Source organism: Mandrillus leucophaeus, unplaced genomic scaffold, assembly GCF_000951045.1.
Source record: "Mandrillus leucophaeus isolate KB7577 unplaced genomic scaffold, Mleu.le_1.0 Scaffold101, whole genome shotgun sequence".
In the NCBI taxonomy this organism is placed as follows: domain Eukaryota; kingdom Metazoa; phylum Chordata; class Mammalia; order Primates; family Cercopithecidae; genus Mandrillus; species Mandrillus leucophaeus.
The window spans coordinates 1,635,066-1,653,263 of NW_012098210.1; the positions used below are offsets into that span (position 1 = coordinate 1,635,066).

General features: G+C 50.8%; 2 protein-coding genes across 3 annotated transcripts in view; both read left to right on the forward strand.

The window, feature by feature from the left end:
- Nucleotides 1-12,163, forward strand: part of VPS16 (vacuolar protein sorting 16 homolog (S. cerevisiae)) — a 32,537-nt gene extending 20,374 nt beyond the window's left edge. The window contains exons 2-24 of one of the 2 annotated variants that reach the window (XM_011974665.1): nt 5,144-5,232; nt 5,479-5,576; nt 5,664-5,792; nt 5,873-6,017; nt 6,172-6,287; nt 6,394-6,516; nt 6,649-6,704; nt 7,041-7,130; nt 7,231-7,325; nt 7,480-7,556; nt 8,016-8,147; nt 8,243-8,370; nt 8,501-8,536; nt 8,732-8,840; nt 9,386-9,520; nt 9,616-9,724; nt 9,801-9,898; nt 9,983-10,090; nt 10,405-10,482; nt 10,575-10,744; nt 10,826-10,922; nt 11,638-11,741; nt 11,856-12,163. In XM_011974665.1, coding sequence (XP_011830055.1) covers nt 5,144-5,232; nt 5,479-5,576; nt 5,664-5,792; nt 5,873-6,017; nt 6,172-6,287; nt 6,394-6,516; nt 6,649-6,704; nt 7,041-7,130; nt 7,231-7,325; nt 7,480-7,556; nt 8,016-8,147; nt 8,243-8,370; nt 8,501-8,536; nt 8,732-8,840; nt 9,386-9,520; nt 9,616-9,724; nt 9,801-9,898; nt 9,983-10,090; nt 10,405-10,482; nt 10,575-10,744; nt 10,826-10,922; nt 11,638-11,741; nt 11,856-12,000 — 2,467 coding nt within the window. In that variant the 3' untranslated portion in view covers nt 12,001-12,163. The remainder of the gene's footprint in view (nt 1-5,143; nt 5,233-5,478; nt 5,577-5,663; nt 5,793-5,872; nt 6,018-6,171; nt 6,288-6,393; nt 6,517-6,648; nt 6,705-7,040; nt 7,131-7,230; nt 7,326-7,479; nt 7,557-8,015; nt 8,148-8,242; nt 8,371-8,500; nt 8,537-8,731; nt 8,841-9,385; nt 9,521-9,615; nt 9,725-9,800; nt 9,899-9,982; nt 10,091-10,404; nt 10,483-10,574; nt 10,745-10,825; nt 10,923-11,637; nt 11,742-11,855) is intronic. The other variant, XM_011974672.1, reaches the window with a different exon arrangement.
- PTPRA (protein tyrosine phosphatase, receptor type, A) overlaps nt 9,621-18,198 on the forward strand; it is a 189,809-nt gene continuing 181,231 nt past the window's right edge. The window contains exons 1-5 of the mRNA XM_011974654.1: nt 9,621-9,724; nt 9,801-9,898; nt 9,983-10,090; nt 10,405-10,482; nt 10,575-10,744. The gene's annotated coding sequence lies outside the window, so the exon portion shown is untranslated. The remainder of the gene's footprint in view (nt 9,725-9,800; nt 9,899-9,982; nt 10,091-10,404; nt 10,483-10,574; nt 10,745-18,198) is intronic.

Sequence of the window (18,198 nt, forward strand, 5' to 3'; positions counted from 1 at the left end):
GTGTTAGAAGGCATAAAGACAACATTAATCTCCTTGTACATCTCCATCAGAGTTTTTGGGGGACCAGATATGTTGTCAATGAGCAGTAATTTTTTTTTTTTTTTTTTGAGACAGTCTTGCTCTGTCACCCAGGCTGGAGTGCAGTGGTGCAGTCTTGGCTCACCGCAACCTCCGCCTCCCGGGTTCAAGCAACTCCTCTGCCTCAGCCTCCCGAGCAGCTGGGACCACAGGTGCGTGCCACCATGCCCGGCTAATTTTTGTATTTTTAGTAGAGACAGGGTTTCACCATATTGGCCAGGTTGGTCTCAACTCCTGACCTTGTGATCTGCCTGCCTTGGCCTCCCAAAGTGCTGGGATTACAGGTGTGAGCCACCATGCCTGGCCAATGAGCAGTAATGTTTTTAAAGGAATCTTTCTTTTTGAGCAGTGGGTCTCAACAGTGGGCTTAAAACGTTTAGTAAACCATGCTGTAAACAATGTGCTGTCATCTAGGCTTTGTTATCCCATTTCTAGAGCACAGGTAGAGTAGATTTAGCATAATTCTTAAGGGTTCTAGGATTTTCAGAATGGTAAAATGAGCATTGGTCTCAACTTAAAGTCATTAACTACATTAGGCCCCAACAAGAGAGTCAGCCTTGTCCTCATACGCTTTGAAGCCAGGTGTTGACTTCTTTCTAGCTATGAAAGATCTAGATGGCATCTTCTTCCGATATAACGCTGTTTTATCTACACTGAAAATCTGTTGTTTAGCCAGCCACCTTTGTCAATGATCTTTACTAGATCTTCTGGATAACTTGCTGCAGCTTCTATGTCAGTACTTGCTGCTTTACCTTATGCTTTTATATTATAGAGATGGTTTCTTCCCTTAAACCTCATGAACAAACCTCTACTAGTTTCAAACTTCTGCAGCTTCCTCATCTCTCTCAGCCTTTATAAAATTTAAGAGTTAGGGCTTTGCTCTGGATTAGGCTTTGACTTAAGGGAATGTTGTGATCTTATACATAGTTCACTAAAACTTTCTCCTTACCAGTAATAAGGCTACTTTACTTTCTTTATCATTCCTGTGTTCATTGGAGTAGCACTTTTAATTTCCTTCAAGAACTTTTGCTTTATATTCACAACGTGGCTAACTGGCACACGACGCCTGGCTTTTGGCCTGTCTTGGCTTTCCACCTGCCTTCCTTACTAAGGTTAGTCATTTCTAGCTTTTGATTTAAAGTGAGAGATTTGCCACTCTTCTTTCACTTGAACAGTTAGAGGGTTTTTAATTGGCCTAATTTCCACACTGTGTGTCTCAGAGAATAGGAAGGCCTGGAGAGAGAGAGAGACGATGGGGAACAGCTCATTGGTGGAGCAGTCAGAACACGTACAACATTTATCCATTAAGCTCACCATCATGTATGGGCATTGTTTGTGGCACCCCAAAACAATTATAGTAGTAACATCACTGATTGCAGATCACCTTATCAGATATAATAATAATGAAAAAGTTTAGAATATTACGAGAATTGCCAAATTGTGGCACAGAGACATGAAGTGAGCACATGCTGTTGGAAAAATGACACTGATAGATTTGCTTGACTCAGTGTTGCCACAAACCTTCAATTTGTAAAAATGCAGTAACTGCAAAGTGCAATAAAGCAAAGCGCAATAAAACAAAATGATGTATGCTTGTAGTATAAAAATGGAGAGCTCTGCAGGTGTCTACCCCATCTACCACCCTCCCCAAAGGTAATCACTGTCTCTGGTTTAGTATGGAAGTCTCTTGAGCATTTATCTATATATTAATACAGAAGTAAAATAATTAAATAGCATTTATTGTGGTCCTTCCTATATGGCCCATTGTCTCATTTCGGGTATCAGTTTGCACCAATTTGAAATGCCACCTTTATTATTTGCTCAATTCTGAGATCTTTTCCTAGACTCCATCCTCTTCCATTTATCTATTTGCACATTCCTGTGCCAAAAATAATAGTTTTAATTAATTTTATATAGTGTGTGATATCTGGTATACATCTGTTCTCATATTTTCAAAATGTTCTTAAATATTTTGTGGTATTTCCTCTTTCAGATGACCTTTTTCCCCCATATGAACTTTTTTTTTCTTTTTTCTTTTTTTGAGATGGAGTCTCCCTCAGTCGCCCAAGCTGGAGTGCAGTGGCACAATCTTGGCTCACTGCAACCCCCGCCTCCCAGGTTCAAGCGATTCTCATGCCTCAGCCTCCTGACTAGCTGGGATTACAGGCATGCGCCACCATGCCTGGCTAATTTTGTATTTTTAGTAGAGAGGGTTTTACCATGTTGGCCACGCTGGTCTCGAACTCCTGACCTCAGGTGATCTTCCCACCTCGGCCTCCGAAAGTGCTGAGATTATAGGCGTGAGCCACTGCCCTATATGAACTTCAGAATCAGTTTGTGCATTACCCCTCCACTGGCCAGATAATTGGCAGAAGGTGTTTATTGGAATTCCTGTACATTTATAGATTATTTTGGATATTGCTGCATGTCTTTTATATCCTCGGAAAATATTTGATTTTGTAAAATTTTTCGTTAGATTTATTATTTGATATCTTACAGTTTTATTGCCATAATTATTAGGATCTCTTAAAAGTTGTTTTTCTTTCTTTTTTTTTTTTTTGAGACGGAGTCTTGCTCTGTCGCTCAGACTGGGGTGCAGTGGCACAGTCTCGGCTCACTGCAAGCTCCGCCTCCCGGGGTTCACGCCATTCTCCTGCCTCAACCTCCTAAGTAGCTGGGACTACAGGCGCCTGCCACCTCGTCCGGCTAAGTTTTAAAAAATATTTTTAGTAGAGATGGGGTTTCACCGTCTTAGCCAGGATGGTCTCGATCTCCTGACCTCATGATCTGCCCGCTTTGGCCTCCCAAAGTGCTGGGATTGCAGGCATGAGCCGCAGCGCCTGGCCCTTTCTTTTTTTTTTTTTTTTTTTTTGAGATGGAGTCACTCTGTCACCCAGGCAGCTGGAGTGCAGTGGCGCAATCTCGGCTCACTGCAACCTCTGCCTCCTGGGTTCAAGTGATTCTCCTGCCTTAGCCTTCTGAGTAGCTGGGATTACAGGTACCCACGACCACGCCCAGCTAATTTTTGCATTTTTATTTTTATTTTATTTATTTGTTTATTTATTTGTTGAGATGGAGTTTCGCTCTTGCTGCCCAGGCTGGAGTGCAGTGGCATGATCCTGGCTCACTGCAGCCTCTGCCTCCTGGGCTCAAGCAATTCTCCTGCCTCAGCCTCCTGAGTAGCTGGGATTACAGGTGCCCGCCAGCATGCCTAGCTAATTTTTGTATTTTTAGTAAAGACAGGGTTTCACCATGTTGGTTAGGCTGGTCTCATACTCCTGACCTCAAGTGATCTACCCACCTCACCTCGAAAAGTTGTATTTCCAATCGATTCTTGTTATGGTATGAAAATTTCTGGGTATAGAAAATATATTGATTTTTGTTGATCACCCTACGCCCTCTGTGACAGTTTCATATTCATTGCTCCCTAGACTGCTTTGGGTTTTTTGTTTTTTGTTTTTTTTTTCTTTTTTGAGACAGGGTCTCACTTTGTCACCCAGGCTGGAGTGCAGTGATGCTATCTTGGCTCACTGAAGCCTCAACCTTCTGTGTTCAAGCGATCCTCCTGCCTCAGCCCCCCAAGTAGCTGGCATGCTACTTGTAACTACAGGCATGCACCATCACATGCAGCTAATTTTTGTATTTTTTGTAAAGACAGGGTTTCTCCTTGTTGCCCAGGCTGGTCTCAGTCCACTGAGCTCAAGCAATCTGCCCGCTTTGGCCCCCTAAAGTGCTCAGATTACAGGCATTAGCCACCGCACCCCTTACTTTGGATTTTCTAAGTAGACAATCACATTATTTGCAAATAGGAACAACTCTGCTCCTTCGTCAAAATACAAACATCTCTTTATTTTTTCTTAAATTATGTTGCCTAGAACCACAACAAGGATGTCAAATAGTAGGTAATGGTGGGCATATTCCTGATCGTTAATGAGAAGGTCCCTGAAATGATGCTGGCTAAAATGCCCTTCTTAAACACTGTCTTCTCTTGGCACCCTGGAATACTGCCCACTCCTCCTTTGTCCCTTTTGCTACCCCTTTTCCCGTTCTTGAGGTATGATGACGTGCCTCAAGCTCCCTACTCTGACTTCCCGTACAGCCACACTCAGTGATCCACGAGCATTTCTCATTGCAGTCGTCTCATGCCTCGTTGTGATTTGTGATTTGGTTGCCTCCCATAAGCCAAGCATTGGCAGATTAACATCCCCAATCCAGGACTCCTCCCAGCACCATCTCACTGAAAAGCTCCTCTTGGATTTCTTTCAGGCACTGCTAACTCAGTACCTCTAAAACTAAGTTCATTGTCAATAAGCATAGAGCTGAATCCCTGGGTGTAAAGCCCACACCCTGATTCATTAGGCCAGGCACTGCATCTCACGTCTGTAATACCAGCACTTTGGAGGCCAGGGTAGGAGGATTCCTTGAGCCCAGGAGTTTGAGACCAGCTTGGGCAACATGGGGAGAATCCATCTCTACAAAAAATACAAAAATTAGCCAGGTGTGGTAGTGTACCCTGGAGTTCCAGCTACCCAGGAGGCTGAGATGGGAGGATCACTTGAGCCTGGGAGGTCGAAGCTGCAAAGAGCCGTGATTGTGACACTGCACCTCAGCCTGAGCAACACAGCAAGACCTTCTCTCAAAAAAGAACTAGAAATAGAAGAAAGGCTTTCTTCTCTGAGAGACCCTTTCTGAGAGTCTCATTTCCTGCTAAAGCTGGCCTGAGCCAGCCACTTCACCTTAGTTCTATCTCAGTTTGTGCCTTGGATGTTGGCCACACAGCCTGCCTGGCTCAAGAGCTCCTGCCATCCTTGGACACTTGCCCCAAGAACCACATCCTTCCCTGCCAACACCCTCTGCTCCCTCGCCTGCTGTCCCTAGGCATGCATGTGGTCAGTTTACCCAACTTTCTGGTCATCACCCTCCTCCCTGCCTCTGGGGGTAGGGAGTGGAGACTTCCTCTACGGCCTTGTGGAAGACAAATGGAGGCTTTAGGAATTCCTCTGGGGTTCACTCCATCCGGATGCAGGGTAATGAGGCTAATTTCTGCTCATCTCTGTGTGGGCAGGAAATATGAGCTGTACAGCATGGACTGGGACCTGAAGGAGGAACTCAGAGATTGCCTGGTGGCTGCTGCACCCTATGGGGGCCCCATTGGTATGTTGCCCCTCCACCACCTCCTGTTCTGGGACCCTGGGATGAACTCAAGGTCATTGACTCCTGGGTCTTTGCTGTCAGGTTGTTCTTGTTGCCACCCCCTACTCACCCTGCTGAGATGCTTTTACTTCTGGTTTTTATAGGCCTGCTTCACATGGGGTGGGCCTGGGGAGCCAGGACGTGAGGCCTACTTCACATGGGGTGGGCCTGGGGAGCTAGGACAGAAGGTCTCTTCTCAAACTGCAGCACTGCTGAGGAACCCCTGGCGGAAGGAGAAAGCTGCCAGTGTGAGGCCAGTGCTCGATATATACTCTGCTTCCGGCATGCCCCTGGCCAGCCTGCTGGTGAGCACTTCTGACAGTCCCTGGGGCTCGGGGCTGGACAGGGTTTCCTCATCTGAGGACAGCCTCAGGAACCTCTCTCCCCTGCAGTGGAAGAGTGGACCTGTGGTGTCCCTGGGCTGGTCAGCTGAGGAGGAGCTGCTCTGTGTGCAGGAAGATGGTGCTGTACTGGTTTACGGGCTTCATGGTGACTTCCGGAGACACTTCAGCATGGGCAATGTAGGGGTCACAGAGGGCTGGGGAAGCGGGGTAGAGTTTATGACCCTGTGACTCCCTTAACCCATGGCCCCTCTCCTCAGGAAGTGCTCCAGAACCGGGTTCTGGATGCCCGGATCTTTCACACTGAGTTTGGTTCTGGAGTGGCCATCCTCACAGGGGCCCACCGCTTCACCCTCAGTGCCAATGTGGGTGACCTCAAACTCCGCCGGATGCCAGAGGTGCCAGGTAAGCCCTGACACCACTGAGATAGCCAAGCAGTACCCACAGATGTGCCTCTAGCCTGTGAGACCCATAAAAGCAGAAGCTGTGGCTGAAGACCCATAGAAGCAGCAACTATGGGCCTTGGTCATCCTAACACTGTCCTTTTCCCTGGACATAGGTCTGCAAAGTGCACCCTCCTGCTGGACTGTGCTGTGCCAGGACCGAGTGGCACACATTCTTCTGGCTGTGGGGCCCGATCTTTATCTCTTGGACCATGCAGCCTGCTCCGCAGTGGTGAGGGCCCTGAGTGGGAATGAAGTGGAGGGGCTGGGTTAGGCAATAGGAAGGCTCTGAAAAGTCAGTATATATCTATCCCACCCCTACCCTGGTTCTGCCTCAGACGCCCCCTGGCCTGGCCCCAGGAGTAAGCAGCTTCCTACAGATGGCTGTCTCCTTCACCTACCGACACCTGGCACTCTTCACAGACACAGGCTACATCTGGATGGGAACAGCATCACTCAAGGTGTGATCCTGGGGCAACACAGGGGTACTGTGCTTTGTCCGGGGTACAAGATCTTTTGGAGATGCGGGTGGGCTTTTCGACTAGAATGGTGACTGCTGGGACAGGGCCATGACATTGCCCACACCATTTCAGGAGAAGCTATGTGAGTTCAACTGCAACATCCGGGCACCTCCAAAGCAGATGGTCTGGTGAGGATGGGGGTGTTGTTGCTGGGGGTGCGGGTGAGACATAGCTTGCTTCCTGGGACAATCAGTTCTCCTTGATTGGTCATGTCTACTGGCCAAGCCTAGTGGAGCTTGGATCTTACCTTCTCTGCCAGTGCACACTTGAAGGAAACCATTGTCCTCTGTGGGCCACAGCTGCCTCGAGCTGAGGGCGCAGGGAAAAGAGGGAAGTGGAGAAGTCGGTGTACAGTCAGGAATGCAAGTGTATACAGGCTGTCCCGAGACAAAGGGTTGTGAGCAGCCATGTGGGAGACATGGCCGTGGGACGGTGTCTAGCTGGTGTGTGTATGCTGCTCACAGGTGCAGCCGTCCTCGTAGCAAGGAGAGGGCCGTGGTGGTGGCCTGGGAGAGGCGGCTGATGGTGGTGGGCGATGCACCCGAGAGCATCCAGTATCCTTGGAGGGCTGCCTGTGTGCGGAGGGTGGGGAGGGAAGGGTTCACCTGCCCCGTCCCATCTGTAGGTGATCTTAGGAGCCTTAACCAAGCTCAGGTTTGTGCTGGACGAGGACTCCTACCTGGTGCCTGAGCTTGATGGGGTCCGCATCTTCTCCCGCAGCACCCACGAGTTCCTGCATGAGGTTCCAGGTGAGGCCTTCACAAGGGCACCACATAACCCAAGGCGGGGACTCCTCAGTACCCCAGCTGCCCTGGGCCAGTGCCGCAGAGCAAGAATAGGGTGTTGAGGCAGAGCTGAGGGTTTCCCTGCCTTTCTCCCTCACTCACCGACTCCCTTCCCCAGCGGCCAGCGAGGAGATCTTCAAAATTGCCTCAATGGCCCCCGGGGCGCTGCTCCTGGAGGCCCAGAAGGAGTATGAGGTAAAGCCCTAGGGTTCTCTCCCAGTCCCAGGATGGTTCCTCCTGCCCCTGCCCCTGCCCCTGCGTGGGCATGTGTGAGCATAGCCAGGTGCCACCTGTCAAGAGAGAGGTCCAGGCAGGACCCTGGTCTGGGCTAGGGAGGGCTGGCTCAGGTAGATTGAAGAGACACTGTGTCCTCCATGTGATGTGATAGGGACAGGCAGGACATCCCCACTATCCCCACCCAGTCTGGGTTACTATTGGGAGGAGTTCTCAAGGCCCCCCAAAGGCAGTTGTGGGCTGACACGGTATGATGTCTGTGGGCACCTCAGGTGGACTGAGTGGGCTGAGGGAGTTGGGGCTCCAGCCTGTGCAGCCCCTCCAAACCAGCTTATTTGAACCACAACCCAGAATGGTTAGGGGCCAGATGTAGGAGTTTTCTCTGTCATGATGCCCTGGCTCTGGACTCCTCCCCACCAGAAAGAGAGCCAGAAGGCGGACGAGTACCTGCGGGAGATCCAGGAGCTGGGCCAGCTGACCCAGGCTGTGCAGCAGTGCATTGAGGCCGCAGGACATGAGCACCAGCCAGACATGCAGAAGAGTCTGCTCAGGGTTGGCCTGGATGGCCGGGCTGGAGAGGGCGGGGCTGGGAGGGGTGGGATGGGTAGCAGGGAAGCTCTCTCCTATTGCCCTCTGGCTCTTCTCAGGCTGCCTCCTTCGGAAAGTGTTTCCTGGACAGATTTCCACCTGACAGCTTCGTGCACATGTGTCAGGACCTGCGTGTGCTCAATGCTGTTCGGGACTATCACATTGGGATCCCGCTCACCTATAGCCAGTATCCCTGTGCATGCCAGAAGGGTACCTACAACCAAGGGTGGCAGGGGAAGGGGCTGGAGATGCAGTCTGCAGGTACTTGGCAAGCAGGGCTTATTCTCCAGCTGGATCCTTAACCGAGGAAAATAAAGATACAAGCAGCTCACCATCCAGGTGCTACTGGACAGGTAGGGTAAGCCCAAGGGTGCAGTGAGGGAGCTGTCAGAGGGGTGGGCATTATAGTCTTGGGTGGGGTCTTATGTTTACTGCTCCTGACCTATCTCTGTAGGATGTGGGAGGCCTGATGTGCAGGCTGAGGCCACTCTGCTCCCTCTTTTTCCTCTACCTCATTCCTTGTATCCTTTACCCACTGGGTCTACCAGGCTTGTGTTGCGGAGACTTTACCCCCTGGCCATCCAGATATGCGAGTACTTGCGCCTTCCTGAAGTACAGGGCGTCAGCAGGATCCTGGCCCACTGGGCCTGCTACAAGGCAAGGATGTGGGATGGGGTCCAAGGTCATTTAGGGGATTCCAGGCCCTGGTGAGGTAGAGGAAATAGAAAGTGTAGAACTGGGCCGGGCGCAGTGGCTCATGCCTGTAATCCCAACACTTTGGGAGGCCAAGGCGGGCAAATCATCTGAGGTCAGGCGTTCGTGACGAGCTTGGCCAAAATGGTGAAACAAAAAATACAAAAATTACAAAATCTCTACTAAAAATATAAAAATTAGCCAGACGTCGTGGCGCATGCCTGTAATCCCAGCTACCTGGGAGGCTGAGGCAGGAGAATCACTTTCACCTGGGAGGTGGAGGTTGCAGTGAGCTGAGATTGCACTGCTGCACTCCAGCCTGGGCAACAGAGTAAGACTCTGTCTCAAAAAAGAAAGAGAGAGAGAGATACAGAGAGAGAGAAAGAAGGAAGGAAGGGAGGGAGGGAGAAAGGGAGGAAGGGAACTGAAGGGCTGGGTCCTAAGGGCTTGCAGGAGTGGAGAGTGAGGAATAGCATCCAGATGTTTGTGACACCCCACATCCCTTGCAGGTTCAACAGAAGGATGTCTCAGATGAGGATGTGGCTCGAGCCATTAACCAGAAGCTGGGGGACACGCCTGGTGTCTCTTACTCCGACATTGCCGCACGAGCCTATGGCTGTGGCCGCACAGAGCTGGCCATCAAGGTGTGGGTGCCCAGCCCTCCACAGACACTCTGATGTGGTTGTTCAGGGCCCCCACACCAGCTCTTTCTCTTTGTGCCTTCCTTCTCACCTCACAGCTGCTGGAGTATGAGCCACGCTCAGGGGAGCAGGTACCCCTTCTCCTAAAGATGAAGAGGAGCAAACTGGCACTAAGCAAGGCCATTGAGAGCGGGGACACTGATCTGGGTGAGGGCAAGGCTGGGGGGTCCCTGGGCTGAGTGGGAGCCTGGCTGGAGTTCCACCCCACCTTATTCTCCTGCAGTGTTCACGGTGTTGCTGCACCTGAAGAATGAGCTAAACCGAGGAGATTTTTTCATGACCCTTCGAAATCAGCCCATGGCCCTGAGTTTGTACCGACAGGTGTGTGTAGTGGGCAGGGTTGCGGTGGAGTCTTCTGAGCACTTGAGTTGGCCTTGCTGACTGATTGCCTGCCTGTGGCCCCAGTTCTGTAAGCATCAGGAGCTAGAGACGCTGAAGGACCTTTACAATCAGGATGACAATCACCAGGAATTGGGCAGCTTCCACATCCGAGCCAGCTATGCTGCAGAAGAGGTCTGAGGTCCATGGGGCGTGTGGGGCCTGTGGGGTGGGACTGTTGGTCTGGTTCCTTCAGGAATCTAGGCCTTCGTGTTGGGTGCACACCGCATCTGGTCCTCACTGTGAGGGAGAGTCTGACATGAGGCCAGGATGGGGGTTAGTGTCAGAGGAGCTAGCCATCCCTCTAGGACATCAGAGTGGTGCACCTAGCAGGGAAGGCTGACCCTGGCGACCCTGGGCTCAGGGATCGGGAAGAAGACTGTAGCCTGGGTGAGGAGGGCTGGGGTCTTGCATGCTGTGAGTTCAGGCCTTCCTTCTTGTCTTTGTAGCGTATTGAGGGGCGAGTAGCAGCTCTGCAAACAGCCGCCGATGCCTTCTACAAGGCCAAGAATGAGTTTGCAGCCAAGGTTTGGCCCATCTTGTTCTAAAAGCCTTCTCCTCTCCTGGTCTTCCCTCCTGGTCCCTCGTCCCCATCATGCCTCATTATCCGGGTCCCCAGGCTACAGAGGATCAAATGCGACTCCTACGGCTGCAGCGGCGCCTGGAAGACGAGCTGGGGGGCCAGTTCCTAGACCTGTCTCTACATGACACGGTTACCACCCTCATTCTTGGCGGTCACAACAAGCGTGCAGAGCAGCTGGCACGTGACTTCCGCATCCCTGACAAGAGGTAGGTGAGGGCCCAGGCTGCATGTGGGTCCCAAGACCACCTGCCTCTCCTGGAACACCTCCAAGCCCAGCTTTCCTGCAGGCTCTGGTGGTTGAAGCTGACTGCCCTGGCAGATTTGGAAGACTGGGAAGAGCTAGAGAAGTTTTCCAAGAGCAAGAAATCACCCATTGGCTACCTGGTGAGGCAGGGTCCTCTCTCCAGCCCACTTCCAGTGAGGGTAGTCTTCGGGGGAGAGGGCTAGGCAGGGAGACAGGTAGGATGGCCCATTCATGCTCCTGTTCAGCTGCCCGCATAGTTAGCGAGTGCTTCCTGTATACACATTCGTGGGCAGGCACCATCCGCTGTGTTGGGTGTATAGGAGGATAGGTCCAAGTTTGCCTGCAGATGTTACAGGGAGGGAGAATGAGCTGCTTTCCCCAGGGAGGGCCACAGGGGGTGCCATGTGCTGGAGGGAAAGTCCTGTTTGAGGAGGGTGGAGGGGGGACAGGGAGGGTGCATATGAGAGGCAGTGGAGATACCGAGGGCTGTTTTCTGTGGTGGGTAGTTCAGAGGTGTAGAGGGGAGGTTTGAGAATGTTAATCACAGGAGAACACAGGAAATGTGAGGGCTGGTGGCAGAAACACCCGTTGCAAGGGGTAACGGTGGGTGGCAGAGCAGAAGTGTGGAAATAATTGTCTCAAGGCTCTGACAGAGCTTTGGTTTAGGTGGTTTCTGCCCTAAGAATGTTGAGATCACAACTGTCTGTGCGTGGGGACTGGGAGATTATATGTACTGATGGCGTATACATATAAAAAATATATGGACCATGTATCCATTGGGCCTCTGCTCATAAGAGAGAGGACAGGAGGGCTGTGCATTACCTTCTCCCTCCACCTGCTTCCTCTCCTCCTAAGCCTTTTGTGGAGATCTGCATGAAACAACACAACAAATACGAAGCCAAGAAGTATGCTTCCCGTGTGGGTCCCGAGCAGAAGGTCAAGGCTTTGCTTCTTGTTGGGTGCGTCAACTGAGGGCCTGTGGGTGCTGGGTGGCTGAGCTGTGGGCTGGTGAGAGGCAGGGTTTGTGCCCTTGAGCAGCCCTGACACCACCTCCTCTCTTGCTCAAACCACAGCGATGTGGCTCAGGCTGCAGATGTGGCCATCGAACACCGGAATGAGGCTGAGCTGAGCCTCGTATTATCCCACTGCACGGGAGCCACAGATGGGGCCACAGCTGACAAGATTCAACGGGCCAGGGCACAAGCCCAGAAGAAGTGAGGAGTCCATCCTGTACATCTCGAGCAAGGGGTTCCTCCCCTAGCACCTGGGCTTGGCAGAAGGGCCATAGTTCATCCAGCTCCTCCCCTAGAGCAATGCTGAGGAGGTGGGGCGTGGTAGCAGGGCTCTCTGGTTTTAAATAAAGTTGGAACACTTTAGAGTGCTTGTCTTATACACAGCCTAAGCAAAGACAAGCTCAAGACAGGATCCTCCAGGCACCACAGCAAAACTCCATGTGTTCCATTGTATTGGGACTGGAGGTGGGGGCTTCTCCAGCCATACTTGGAAGAAACCTGTCCTCTCCACAGTTAACAAGGAAAGCTTTCACTAGCTCCCAGGCCCTAGGAGGATTATAGGGAGAGATGGCAGAAAACTTAAGCACTAGTTCACCAAGAACACACTGTAAAGCATTCTATGTGTGTGCATGTAAACACACAAGAACCATGCTAAGCACTTTTACCGTTTGTACTTCATTTATTCCTCCTGACAGCCCTGTGAGGTAACATCACCCCACTTTACAGAAAGGAGATTGAGGATGAGGGAGCTTGATAATAGCAAATATGTGGCAAAACAGAGATTTGAAACCCAGGGCCAAATGCAAGCTGCAACTGGAATCGGGCCCTCTATGAGAAGGGAGCCTGAGGCAAGGCCCCAATTTGCACTGCAGTGGCAATTGGAGGACTAATGAGAGGTGTGTGGCCTGCGGGCCATAGGGGTCAGGGGGTGGTGGACTTTGGAACTCTTGCCCACTGAACTATGGTGAGCAATTTCAAGTTGTCTCTGGGCCAAATAGAAAAGGAGGATGGAAGATTTCAATTCTGCCCAAAAAAGAAGAACACTAGACCCACAATCTGTAGGAGCACCCACGGGGTCCTCTGCTCTCCCTATCTAGCCTTCCATCTGGACTCCAGTGCACCTTGGCTTCATGCCCAGGGCCCCACCCAACACTGAGGGCATTGCCTTTTCCTTTGTTGCCCCCACTTTATCTACAAGGAGGAAACCACAGCCAGAGGGAGCGTAGGCCTCACTGGAGCTTCAGGCCTCTCCCTCTTCAACACCCCCAGGGCCAACCATGCTTTTAGAAGGAGAGAGAGAGACTCAGGGCCTGAGAAGGTATTTCTTTTTTTCCTTTTCCGACCTGACTTGTAAATGAAAGTTGGTGAAAGTCCTTCAAGGAGATATAAGTCAAATGTTAAATAACTATCATGTTCACCATTTATTATGTGGGTCAAGAATCTGGACAGGTTATAACAGGGATGGTTTGTGTCTGTTTCATAGTGTCTGAGGCATCAACTGGAAGACTAAAAGGTTGACAGCTAGGGGCTGAAATCATGTGAAAGCTGGCTAACTCACATGCCTGATGAGTGACGCTGGGCCTTGACTGGGACCTTAGCTGGGGTGGTCTGCCAGAACACCTGCAACATGGTGGCTGGGTCCCAAGGGCAAGCATCTCAAGAGGGAGCCAGGTAGAATCTGGACTGCCTTTCTAACCTAGGTTTGGAAGTTACATGGTGTCACATCTGCTAGAGTGTCTGTCACAGCAGTAATACAGGCCCACCCCACCAATTTCAAGGGGAAATAGACTCCACCTCTTTTTTTTTTTTTTTTTTTTTTGCGGGGGGGTGGTAGAGATGGGGTCTCGGGGGTCTCCTTATGACGCTCAGGCTGGTTTTAAACTCCTGAGCTCAAGCAGTCCTCCCTCCTCAGCCTCTCAAAGTGCTGGGATTACAGCATGAGCCTCTGAACCTGGCCTGGACTGTACCTCCTGACAAGAGAGTAGCAAGGTTCTGGAAATACTGTGACTAGTTTTTGGAATCACAATCTGGCACAGCTCATCAGCTTTCCATTTTGGAATCAGCAAACAAGAGGAAAGGAAATAATCCCCAATACTAGGCTCATCATTCTGGGTTTTTTTTTTTTTTTTTTTGTCTCCAGTCTTGGCCCCACAATTCTTCACTGCCCTGGTAGCTCTTTGATGCCTTTAAAAAATGTTTTCCCAGCTTTTCAAGTTCTCAGTGAAAAAGGATTGCTACCAAACAACACAGTTTTCCTCTCTGGAAAGGGAGGCTTGGCCAGTGCTTTTAGAATGTACACAATATAAAACCCACATCCCCAAAGTAACATACAGTATATTTACTCATAGACTATGTAAACATTAAACACTATACACATGAAGTTTTAGAAATATGTAAGAAATAACTTTCAACAATGATGAAAAATGTATATAAATAGTGATTTCAACTTTATAAAAGGTGTGTGTGCATGTAGAGAAGCATTGGAATTGTCTATGGGGAGAGTTGCTTCAAAGTTAAAGGCAGTTTTGTATACTTTTTTGTAAAGTTCGTCACTGATATGCCCCCCACCTCCACAGTTTATTATAAAAACTTTCAAACATACAGCCAGGTAGAAATAATTTTACAGTGAACATTTGTATAACTACCACATAGATTCTACCATTAGCATCTTACTATATCACACATCTGTTCATCTATCCATTCCTGTATGTCAATCTATCGTATTTTTCATATATTTCAAAGTAAGTTGCAGCATCAGTACACCTCCCCCTAAATACTTCAGAATGCATTTCAATAACTAGAGTTCATTTTCAGTTTGCAATTTTTTTTTTCTTTTCAGGCACAATCTACATACAATGCCATCCACAGATGTTAAATGTAATTTTCTGAGTTTTGACAGATACATAAGTCTATAAATGGTGACATTTAAAAACCAGAACTGGGATTTTCTTTTTTCAAATCCTTACTTGCTCAATTGAAATTAGTGTGAGATGCCTTCTGCCCTGAGCAGTTTGTACAGCAGGCCTATGCCTACAGGGGTGGGCAGGGCCAAGTTTTGTCCAATGTGTGGGGCTAGGATTGGGGCTAGGACTAGGACTGTGTAGCTGGAGGCAAAGAATCTGGAAACATTTCTTCTCCTTATATCACTGGTAGCCAGTGCAGGGAGAATCAGGGCAAAGGCCGGGCGTAGTGGCTCATCCCTGTAATTCCAGCACTTTGGGAGGCTTAGGTGGGTGGATCACCTGGGGTCAGGAGTTTGAGACCAGCCTGGCCAACACGGTGAAACCCTGACTCTAGTAAAAATGCAAAAAAAATTAGCTGGGGGTGGTGGCGGGCCCTGTAATCCAGCTACTCGGAAGGCCGAGGCAGGAGAATCGCTTGATTGCTTGAACCCAGGAGGCGGAGGTTGCAGTGAGCTGAGATGGCACCATTTCTCTCCAGCCTGGGCAACAAGAGGGAAACTTCGTCTTAAAAAAAAAAAAAGAATCAGGGCGAAGGCTCCTACAACTCACCTTCTCAGGGTAAGGGGCTGTATGTCCTGTCTCTTTTAGATACAAAGTTTGAGTAAAAGACTGTTAGGGTTGAATAGTGGCCTGCAAAGGGACTTGGCTCTCATTTACTTCACCTTTCTATCTTATTGCCTTGCTTTATTTTCATTTCAGCATTTAGGAAATTTTCCTGTTCATTTGTTTGTCTGTGTGCCTATCCAGAATGTAAGCTCGAGAGCAGAGGCCTCTTCTGTCCCCTTCTGTCTTATTCCCTGCTGTGTCCAGCACATGGTCTGCACTCAATAAGTATTTGTTGCGAGAATGACTCATTGTTCCATTTACTAGAAGGGGAAAGGAGGCCCCGAGAGGGGAAGTGACTTGCCTAAAGAAACAGGAGTCCTTTCCCCCCATCCTCCAGCTCTCCTGGTCCTCTCCTTTGCTCATAAACCCTGTGACTATTGGGGTACCTGTGGGGTGGCTGAGAAATGCCTACCTGTAGGTATGTGCTCCTATGGGCTGGGACTAATGCAGGACTAGGAGGAGGAGGGTTCTGCAGTTCCCCATTTGGGTAGGCTTGGGCACAGGAAACTGCTTCCCCTCCCTTCCTCAGTTCTCTTCTCTCCCAGGATAACCCTTTACTCTGTGATGATGATGGGTGAGGGAGCTCAGGACACTCTGGGAGCCAAGTAGGATGGAGGGCTGGGCAGGTCTCTACAGGCAGGCAGTTGAGGAGGGGGCTTTCTCTTCTTCCAATGGAAACAGCATCTGTGTGGTTGCTGAGCTGAACCCTCCTTCCCAGAGGGTCTCCAGGGTCTAATTCTGTCACCCCTGTGCACACACCACAAATGCTTTGACCATAGTGCAGCTGTCTCATGAGGAGAAAGGACTTTCATTTCCTGAGAATGGGTTACTTGCCAAGCTGAACATGCCTAATTCTCAATACAGCCCTGGGAAGTTCCAGGAAGAGTTGCAGAGGGAGGCTCAGGTCACCCAGCACATGGTGGGGCTGGAGACTTGGGCTCTCTGACTACCAAGCCCGACAACAATTTTCCCAAGTGTGGTTATATCCAAATGGGGTCCTTCAGATAGTCTCAAAAATGAACACTTACTGCAATCACTATTTCAATTATATTGAAAATATAAGTAGCATGTCAACCCCTTCTAGGGTAACACAAATAAACTACAAGTAAAAAACTAATCAACAAAAAGAAACATATTAAGAAATAATAGTGTAAATTAGATATAAGACAAAAGTAAGCCGGTGGAATTTGGTTCTAGAGCATAGGGCTGCCATCCTAGCTAGTGGGGTACCTCCTGCGCTTGCAGTCATTACTTGTTAGGGGTTTTCACACTTTGACTTCCAGCTTTTCACTTTTCCATTCGGTGTCGGGGTATAGATTGACTTTGGACTTCCTGAGAAATGTGAATGCTGGGTGTGGGAAAGGATCCACCCTCACTGGGGTCTGACTGTTAGGAGACTAGGCGTGTGGACTCTGGGCCTTTGGGCTGGAGTGTCTCTTGGTCAGAGTTGTCTTGGGTTCGGCCATTTCACCCACACCTCTAGGCTGGTCCTGCTGAGAGGGAGAGAGAGTGTCACAACTCCCACTCAAGGAGAGACTTCCCTGCTGGGGAGGGGATAGCCTGAGGCCCGCCCCACCCATATTCGCAGGCCATGGCTCTGGTTAGCATGGACTAAATTATTCCACAATACGGAGGAGTGGGGCACAGACTCCTAAACCGGCCTGGGTTGCGTGAGGGGGCCTCAGGGGCTGCCCGGTCTGGAGGAGAGACTCACTGCCACCTACCCCGGGAACCGCAGACCCTGGGTCGGGGATGAAGCGTCCCCTACCCGCAAGCTCGGTTTGCCCGCTGCTGTGCAAATCTGTCTATTGCCTGCAGACGCCCAGCCGCTCGCCCTGCGCGCCCAGGGGCCCCTACTTGGGAAATCCGGCGAAATGTCGCATTTGCTACCACCTATCACGACTGCGTAATCGGCTTTCAGCCGCAGACGCTCAAGTCCTGCAGCAGCCGCGGGGATCCGCGTAGGAACCTGCTGCCACTGGATGCACTGAGCGATTGCTTCGGGGGTGCCACGTGCCAGACGCGGTGCCGGGAGCGCCGGGAAAGGGGTACGCGCCCCAACTCCGGCCTGGGGAGGGCGCACTCTGGCTCTTCTCTGAGTTTTGCGCTTCCCCTGCCCCGTCAGGCCTATCGCAAAAGGCACCCCCATCGCAGACCACCACGTGTTGTGCTTCTACTCAGCTCGGTGGCGATCAGGGCCCTAGCATGCGCATCTGGAAAGCCGCGGAGATTACCCTGGAGCTCGGGTGGGGACGGCGTGGGCTGACTTGATGTAAGATGACACCCACGGAGCCAGACCCGTTCTAGGGACTTGACAGGTTCCTCTCCCTCCCCAGTGAGACCCGTCGTTCAACCTGCAGCAATTAGGGGAGGGAAAAAAAGACCCACAGTATCACGTTTGGAGAGGATTAGGAAGATGGCTCTCGAGTTCCATGCCGCCCTGGTGGCTAGACATTGGTGTAGTTTGTCCCTGGCCTCGGTTTCCTCATCTGTAAACTGGGAAGAAGGCCCAAGTCCTGGGGCCTGTGACTGTAGAGTGGCGGAAGGCACTGGTGCACCCGCGGCCAGTCCTTCCGGGGTCCAGCTTCCCGAAGGATTGGGCGGCCCCGGGGCGAACCCCTCCCGAGCTATCTGGAGACCGTGGAACCGGGTTCGGGGCCCCAGCCAGTGAGCTTCCAGCGGTGCACAAGGGCGGGGCCCGCGCGGGCGGGAGACGCCCGTTCGCTGTCGGCCAACCAGCGCCTGTCTCTGAACAGCCAATGAACACGCGTCTTACAGCCAAGGCCAGGTCGGGAGCGAGGCTGCGGCGAGTGCGGCGCTGACAGAGACGCGCG